At 38.6% G+C, this 9,708-nt stretch overlaps 1 protein-coding gene across 1 annotated transcript in view; it reads left to right on the forward strand.

The window, feature by feature from the left end:
- Positions 1–9,708, forward strand: part of gna12a (guanine nucleotide binding protein (G protein) alpha 12a) — a 31,670-nt gene that overhangs the window by 3,128 nt on the left and 18,834 nt on the right. Inside the window, exon 2 of the mRNA XM_024259813.2 lies at positions 4,837–5,055. Coding sequence (XP_024115581.1) covers positions 4,837–5,055 — 219 coding nt within the window. The remainder of the gene's footprint in view (positions 1–4,836; positions 5,056–9,708) is intronic.

Raw genomic sequence — 9,708 nt, forward strand, 5'->3', positions numbered from 1 at the left:
GGTGTTTAGGTGAGTGTTTTGGGCTTCCATCCACGCTCAAAATTCTCATATTAGATAAATGGAAATAAAGAAATACTATAATTATCCCGATGGAAATTATTAAGTCTGCTGATCCCAAAAATAACATAAAAGACACTAAACGAAGGTTAAAAGTTCAACTAGTTGAACTTTGACCAATCAGGGACTTTAATTTGAAAGTATGGGTAGCATCCTTTTTAAGCACCAAAGTACCAACTGTTTGAAAAGTGACCATGGAGGAGAAATGAATAACTGTGGTTTATGCCCAGCCAGAATTATGACACCAAGTCTTTAATAAATCAAAAAACAGCTGTGAAAGAAATAGCCTGGAGCAAGAATCACACTGCTTCGACACTTCGCACCAACTGTAGGTACATGCGCTAGTATCGTCTAGTGACAGTCCATTGTGAAGACCGTATTTTAAAATTGCATTAAATAATCCCTGTTTAGTGTGTTCTTGAACGTGCATCAAATGCTGAGTGTGTCTGTAATTTCACAATGAGGCTATTGCCTATGTTTATCCAGATATATAGTTAAAAAATATTCAACGTTTGGTTTTGACCTGTAAGTGTGTAAGGGTTACAGCTTGGATTTATGCATACAATATTCATATTTGTCAAGAAATTCTTCAGTCTTTGATGCGGCCCCGTTCGGACTCATTCGGCATTTTCCTGCAAGCAGACATTTCTTTGAACCTTCAACACGGAAGATAAAAAGTTCAGTACTTTTACATTTTCTTTGAAAAAATCCTTCTTGAATTGCTCACATCCACAGAACGGTGAAAGAAACAATTTCCATCAGCCAGCGTGTGTCAGACGGTGCAGTTTTATCAAAGCTCTTGCCATCTCTGATGTTCTTTTGCCTTGGTGCCTGGACGATCTGACAACTGCAATAACTGATGTGTTTGCTCATCATTAAAGCTGCGTTTGCAGCAGGCGCTTCAGGTCAGCACAGGTCAGTTTGGAACAGTCAGAAGTTACCTTGTTTAGCTCTCTGCTGGCAGGTGAATTGGCAGGAGAGCAACAGTTGAATGTGTCATATTATCATTTCCCAACACAGAGGGACCTTGAACCAGGAATTTGGTTTAAGTCCTCTTTTTGTCCACATATAGCACCCAACTGTATCTTTAAAATGCGAAACTATGGTCTGTATTCTTAAAATTAAAGATGGCAAAAAGGGGAGTCCTTCAAGAGTTTATAGTCCAGATGAAAAGTCTGGAGAAGTTTCTGTCCAGTCTGATACCTGACGTTTTCCAGTAACTAAGCCTGTATGTCAGACCACCGACTCTTTCTTTATTTTTGGAAAGGCAAAAGAGTAGGAATAGGTAGGTCACATGACTACATTTGCATTTTAATTTAAAAAAAATGAGCAAAAATGTCAATGAGGAACTGTCTTTTTTTCATTAGACTTTCTTTCCAAGTCAGATGGTGCTCATTGATCCAAACCACTATTTTTTGTGTTGTCTCAGGGTTTCTTCTTAATGGGAAAGGACACTGCAGTCATCCACTCCACTGTCATTTCTCTTGGGTGGCTGCCATGGTGCCATTCCCATTGTGCTTAGTGGAGCTTCTTAATGTGGCATATTTTGGTTTGATCAGTGAGTTAATGTTAGCGGCTGTGGTTCAGAGGTAGAGCGGTCGACTTCAGATCACAAGATTGTTGGTTTGGTTCCTGCTCTCTGTGCCCATGTGTCAAAGTGTCCTTGAGCAAAACACTAAGCAGAGCAGCAGAGCGACCGTCAGTGTGTTAATGTGGAAATGTGTAAATAGGATTGGGAATGTAACACACTTATAAGAAGGTAGTAAAGCGCTACATAAATATATGCCATTTACCATTTTACCATTTAGCTTGATCATCATTACGTCAAACTATTGATGTAGACCAATTCATTTTTCAAAATTTGGTAATTTACATGCCAATTGTGTAACCGTCCATAATTCCAAGTATATTGAAACTTATTTTTGTTAAGATAACAAGTGCCTTTAAATTGAGTAAATTCTTTGTCCCAACATTGACATTGATAAGTGTGTAATAGAGTTTTGAGTTATTCTTTAGGTTGTTTGGTCCCTCTGTGATCCATCCCATTCGTAACCTTGTGCTATCCTAGGTATATTGACGTTGGGAGTGGGGTCAACTGGACCCCACAAGACGGTGCACTGAACTGTTTTTTTTTCAATGATTTTTGATTTTTACTGGTGTCCGTGGCAGACATGAAATCCTGTCCATCTTCCTCCACATTTGTCATGGTATAGATAACACGTCAATGTAAGGCTTGGGTCATCTGGACCCCATAAGATAGCACAACTACTGTATTTTTTGTCTGTTATCCTTGCTTTAAACTTCAACACTTCCTCCTAGCCCTTTAAATCCGTCAATCTGTCAATCAATTCATAATGATGGTTAAAGTGCATAAAGCTCAGGAGAAGTCAAGGTGAAGCAGGAAGAAAACATACAGGCGTGTGAACTTTGGTTTGAGAAGATAAAGAGGATAAAGCCAGAGTGGAGGTCACTCACAGCAAGAGTATGGTTTTAAAACCTCATAATCCTTGACAACCACAAACCCATCGCATTAAAGTGAAACAAACAAATATCAAGTTTGGGTTTCCATAACTACTTGCAGGGCTTCTGTCCTATGAACTGTGGTGCTTCTTTGGAATGGGGCTGAACACCTCAAACAGTTATAGTTATGCCACCTTTCTAATTTAAGCCCATCATATCTGGGATACGTTGAAAGGTGAGCAACATATCTTATCTATTCTCTTATCTCTGCAAGCCCTTAGTACTCGTCAGTGGCTTCTTCCTGTGCTTGCAGGGACATTTACTTAAAACATGTTTGGACTATTGTCCTGAGCGTTTTGTAGGAGTGCAAGTTTTTTGTATTGTCTCAACCACAATGTACCTCACTTTTGTTTTATGACAAATCTTGCAGGTGTAAGCACAGCCATGATCTTACAGAGGGAAAAGTTGGCATGGCGTTAAAAGATTCAAAAGTACGTAGACAAATGCACAAGAATTATGTAATCCTGAGGTGTTAGCTATCTGTGGTCTCGGCCTACACAATAAGTCGCAAAAATATCTATATCAGCCTTACAGATAAAGACATTGTAAACTATGATAAATGGTTACCTTAAATGTTTACAAATATGCTCAAGCAATCTCATGGCACCTTAAAGTATTTAACAAATAAAGTAGAGCTTTTGAAATCTTTGACCAATTAGTATAGCCCGTTTATGTTAGATGCCCACCTCCCATGTAGACGTGGGTCATTTGAACAAAACGTTTGAAGTGAAATTATGTATTACTAATTTTTTGTTTTGGTATTTGTTCATATATCACAAGTCATATCGCCATCAATATATTGATCACTAATATTGCACAGTGGAAATTTTCTCATATCGTGCACCCCAATTGTGGTCTTCTGATTGTCTAGGACCCCAAATAACTAGTCTATATCACATTATGGGATGGACACTGTCACAAACTTATAAATTTGACCATGAGTAAAGGACATGTCTTGTTTGAATTTGTTGGGTCAAAAAATATTTTTTGGGGGGCCAATTTTACCTAAAATTGAATTACAATTTTTGAACTAATAGTCAAAGACTACAACCAATGCATAGGAATCATGTGGCTCTTTAAGCACTAGTATGAAAACAGAAGTGTGGAGGATTGTGCAACAGAATGTTCGTTCTTTAAACCACCAAGGGCTGATAGAGACTAACACATACCACAGTCTGGATGTGATTCAAGCTTGCTCAGAGGGACTGCCAGTAATTTCACCGCCAGCACCATACTGGTGTTGAGTCGTAACGTGAGGTGTTCTTCTGTTGTTGAGGCTGTCGTCCGTCTCGCTTGTTTTTGAAACATTAAACATAAATCCCTATTACAAACATTAAAACTCATAGCATTAGCCTGTAAGGGGAGCACATCTGAGTCATCAGGGCCATCGATGTCAGACTGCACACAGATGAGCAAACAAACATACACCACTGTTGCATAAGTGCAAAAACACTCATGTTTTGCTCAAGCGCAACCCTTTGCTGCACATCCACCTCTCTCAGTGGGAAACTTATCTTTAAAACATCTTCACGTTGAAGTTTTGGGAGGACTTCCTAATCTGTTTTTGAAGAAAACCAGGAGATGGATCCAGTGATGTTATAGGGCTTGTACTGGTGCTGCTAAATGGACCATATTTGTCTGGAAATGATCCAAACAAGAGTTTGGCAAAGAGATTAGCATGAGTCAGTGGCAGAGACCCGCCAAACATGCAAAGACACACCCCATATTTTTCGGAGACCACAAGATCTAAGAGCATTCAAATCTGTGAGGGAGGCTGTCGAGATAAACAAGGTTTGATAACAAAGTGACCTTTTTGAAATAAAATATCTCTGCTGCTCCAGGAGAACTCCTGTTCATTTGAAGTGGGCTGTTCGTATTGAACATGAGAAGGGAGTTTTGTTACATGTTTAATAGGAAACCTAAAACCACATTTGTCACTGCGTCACAAGTCTTTAAAAATTACTAAAAAGGTCAGAAATAGACACACTTCCTCAATTTGACACCAGGACAGATTTTTTTTCCTCTTGACAAAGCACCATGCTAGGACAGACTTTACAATTTTATCTCATAAACGGCAAAAGTATTTAAAGCTAACTTGATTCCAACAATTAATCCAATGTCTCCTTGTGAATTTGTTTCTAATGTGTCTGTGATCGTGGGTTTTTGTACTTTTTTCTTCCAATCCCCCTGACATGTAACCAGAAACAACGCGACCATGCTTAACTGTACTGCCTGTGTGGCGCCTTTGTGTCTCCGCAGGGCATGCGTGTGCTGGTGGATGCCCGGGACAAGCTGGGCATCACCTGGCAGAGCTGTGAGAATGAGAAGCAGGGCATGCTGGTGATGTCGTGGGAGGGGCGTGTGGGGGCCTCGGGCGTGGAGCCCAGTGAGTTCCAGCTGTACGTGATGGCGCTGAGCTCGCTGTGGGCCGATGCCGGCATACAGGAGGCCTATGCACGGCGCTCGGAGTTCCAGCTGGTAAGTAAAGCAAAGACAAAGGTCTTTTGGTTTTACAAAGCTTATCATTGCCCCAAGCTGCCATTCAGTTCTTATTGTTTAGTTGATATTAAATTGAGGCTCAACTACCATCCTGTAATGGTCATATCATAGATACACTCCAATTGTCACAGATTGAAGGTGACAAAAGAATCCAGGAAATCACATTGTGGGATTTTTAAATAATTTATTTTATAATTGGTGCAGAAAATAATAAAAGTTCCCCTCTATACTTGATAATTTAACTCTAGTTGTCATTGACTGATTTCAAATGTTTCCAGTAGGTTTTCACCAGGTTTCCACTGTAGTTGCTATTTTGGTAAATTCCTCCATGTAGATCTTCTCTAGAGCTGTGACGTTTTTGGACTGTCACTTAGCAACACAGACTTTCAACTCTTTCCACTGATTGTGTATTGAATTGAGATCAGATTATTTGTACCCCACCAGCTGAAATCATGCATAGAGCCCCAGGTGGAGGGAGATTGTCAGTGATCTTGTATTTATTTATTTATTTTTAATAAATACTCCAACAGTTGATCTGTTCTCACCAAGCTGCTATCTTATTGTAGATTGGTTCGTCTCAGTTTCGTTTAGGTAAACAGTCTTGTTCCTGGTGTTCTTCGACAGCTCTTTGGTCTGACACCTGATTTGCTATGGCCCATCTGCAGTGCATCTCTCTTATGTTGCATGGGGAGTCTGTCTCATGACCATCAGTTAGTTTACATTATCTAAGTTGTGTCTCCAGTCTGTCCCCCTTTACTCTTCCAGAGGAGTGGTTTGTCCTGCCAATTTTTAGGAGTTAAACTTCTTTTTTTACTCCAGTATACAACTAAATTCTTTCTAACATTCTGTATCTCAGAGTTGAAAAGTACTTTGATAAACATCATAAACCTCTCCTCTTTTTAAGTAGGGATCTCCCCCCCCCCCCCTGTACATAAATCAAAATAAGACTTGTTTGTTTACTAAACAGGAATCATCCTATTGATTGTGTTAGTGTTGTGTTTGTGCTTAGCCACAGTCAAATCTGACAGTTTGGAGATTATTCTTTCAGAACTGATAGATTAAATAAAAACTGCCAGTGAGAAGTTTATTAGAGGGTGTTATTAGATTTTGTTTAATTACAGTGCATCCAGTGTTCCCTTGCAAAATTGTGGTTCACCATTTGCGGTCTCACTGTTTCACATATTTCTTTTTCAGGATGCAATTTTGCATCCTTTTTTTTACAGCTCGCTCTATTGAGTGTCCTCATTGGCTGTTGACCCTGTCAATCAATCTCCTCTGTCCAGTGTTTCCTGTACAGAATGGGGGCATCTTGCCACATCTACACAAATGTTTGATCCCGATAAGATCTTTTTCTTTCTGTAATACTGGACTCATTATTCTTTATAATTTTGAAGTTTGAGAGTTTAAACACTAGAGAAAAGTGTAAAAATGTTTGTGAAACGAGCATAAAGTGTTTAGTGAATGGTTTTACAGCCCTAAAATCATTAAGATCATCATACTGCTGATAGTACTTGCTCTTTACCCTCACTGTGTTGGTTTACCTGTAGATATGTCCAACTTGCTTATCTACCAGGATCTCTGGTCCCTTTAAAAAAACAAGATAAACATTGCAGATGTTTCTGCTTCTAAAATGAGTCACAAACTCCTCATACATAAATGGACAGCAACAAGTATGTCAGCCCACCATTGGGCTTTTCGTTGTAGTGTTTTGGGCTTGATTGATTTCATCATTGTTAGTTTTGGTGCAATATACTTGTTACAAGTTTAAGATTTGCAGTTAGCTTTCTCTGCTCACTCACAACAGTCTGGTTAATTTGACAATATCAATATTTGTTTCCATCTCACAGCAAAGTGTCATCCCATGGGTGTTTGATTTTACTCCATTGGTGATTTAGATTACTGTATATGTTGTTCCTCTGAACCCTGCTATGACACAAGCAGCACAATGTGGAGCTTCTTTTAAACTGGAAATCAATAGATTTCAAGGACAGGGAATTGAGAAAAGTGAGCAATGCCAATATTGAACCCTTATTTTCTGATGAAGGGATCAGCTAAAGTGTTATGCCAAAGTGAAAGCGTTAAAGTTTTATTTTAGATAGTTAAATGGACAACCATGGATTTATAAATCCCCCAGAAATTAGCATATCTAATACTTGTTCACATTATCAGAACTACATGTTCACTTGATAATTGCTATGATACCTCTTTTTTTTTACATAACTAAGCTTGTTGGTGTGAGTGCTGTCACATATTTTTATTGAAACATTTCTAATATTAATTATGATAACTACTACAAAAGAGAACATTAGCTTTAATTTTATATTAGTTCAGAACTGTCATTTTAAACAACTCCTTATTTACCCCTTTAACTGTTCACACTTATCTTTGCACACAACATTTTCTTACAAAATACTGATGCAACACACATAGACTCTAATCTGGAGGTTTTTTCAGCAGACTCCTGGCCAGTTGCCTAATTTAAGAAGCAGTTCTGTGCTAAAGCTGGACTTTCCTAATTTTTTATATTTGCTCATGAATTGTCCGGAGTGAAGGGCTTTCAAATTAAATCTGTACCATTGCAGATTTGTCTGTTTAAAAATAAACTGCATCCCCTGCAGCCTGGTACTTCAACAAGTCACTCCATGGCATCCTTAACAGGGAAAATACACATTATGAGTTTTTGATTCCAAAATTCATGGTGTTACTTCTACACATCAGACACACTTACAAGCTGATTTTTCTTGGGGATGGAAAGATAATAGCGAGGAATGCTGTGATTAGCACTATATCAAGATATTTGTTCTCAAATACCCTAAAAAACATCATAGGTCTAGCTTAACAGAGATGCTTTTTGAGGAATTCACACAGTCCCTTAGATATTCTTGCTTTTTATACTATCACAATAAGTTGTTATAATCCAGTGTTGAATAGTGGGAAAGTTTGATTATTTTTAACTGATGTTTAAAAAACTGTAATAAAACACTTACCATTGTAGTAGTAGGTTTTTGCTCCTCTGCATGTTCCCCGGCAACAGAAGGAATCATTGTAATGACTTTTTTTTTCTCTGATTTAATGATCAGAGAAATACTCAATACACCTGAGAATAAAACAGCACAGGATCAGATCTGACAGTTGAAACATAAGCCTGAGAGATCTGCTTAGATATGTACTGAATGAAGGTGCAGGAAATATTCCTTCTTTTTTATTTAAATATATATATGGAGACTTTCCAAAGGTGTAATTATTTTCCTCTCTTGCCGGGAAATGGAGCTGGTAAAGTGGAACCCCGTGGAGTTTCATCTTCAGAGTCACATGCAGCGAACACAATCTGAAGCAACTCGTAAATGGCAGAGCAATTCTTTTTCTTTGTAACTCCATATTAAGCACACACTGATCAACAGTCGCACATTTGAAAGAAGCCTCTCTATTTTCTTATTGTGCCAGTTACATCAAAAAATGGAAAATGAAGTTGTGTTTTAATAAAAATATTGCAGTTTTGGTTAAGCATATTTCCTTTCCATTCTGTATATTATTTTATAACCTCAAATGTCATCCTGTACCTGTGATGTGCTCAGTCATTGGTAAATAAGGGTTCCAATTAAGCTGGATACTCTGATATGCTGGTCTATAATTTTCAATGTTTTGTTTTTATGTAGGTTTTTCAAAGTCTGACGTGAAAGTCGCACCAGATTATAAGTCGCACCGGAGTATAAATCGCACCCGAGTATTAGTCGCACCGGAGTATAAGTCACACCAGAGTATAAGTCGCACTGGAGTTTATCAAGTTGCACCGGCATATACATAATAAGTTGCACTGGAGTATAAGTTCCTCCAGGGTATAAGTCGCACGGGAGTATAAGTTCCACTAAAGTATAAATCGCACTGTAGTATAAGTCGCACTGGAGTATATCAAGTTGCACCGGCATCTAATAAGTTGCACTGGAGTATAAGTTCCTCCGGGGTATAAGTCGCACCAGAGTATATCAAGTCGCACTGGAGTATAAGTTCCACTAAAGTATAAGTTGCACTGGAGTATAAGTTCCTCCGGAGTTTGTCGTACCGGAGTATAAGTCGTACTGGAGTATAAAAAGTTGCCCACATATCTCAATTACAATGCATGGAAGACATTGTGATGAGGTTGAGAGATCAGGTTTATTTGTTTTGAAGAACTCTTTTTTTTTTTTAACGTCCATGTTTACCTTCTACTGCAAGAGTCTCCCTTTGAATGAAGACGCTTTCAGTACTTCCATGTCTCTGTAACCCAGTTTGATGACCTACTGTTTGCATTAGTCCAAGGGAGGAAACAATAAAAACAACAAAAACAGGGTTTCAATTCAAATAAGACAAATATTGTAAAGTTCATTAGGAGAATGATCTGATTCTCAGCCATGTTTGTTTTGGACGGCATTTCTTCTTCTGTGTTGCAGTCAGTAGTAAATACTGATGCACACACCTATGCCTCGTTTGCACTGAGTGGACCGCACTGAAGCGGTCCGCTCCTGGTTGGTTTAGAAAGGTCTGGGCAATTCAAGTGAGTGTTTCCATTGAGTGTTGGACCATAAAGGCGCATGCAGGGTGTAGACTGATGACGTAGCTGTGCATCATAACGGTGTGACTATTATTTTAGGCTTT

Source organism: Oryzias melastigma, linkage group LG1, assembly GCF_002922805.2.
Source record: "Oryzias melastigma strain HK-1 linkage group LG1, ASM292280v2, whole genome shotgun sequence".
Lineage (NCBI taxonomy): Eukaryota > Metazoa > Chordata > Actinopteri > Beloniformes > Adrianichthyidae > Oryzias > Oryzias melastigma.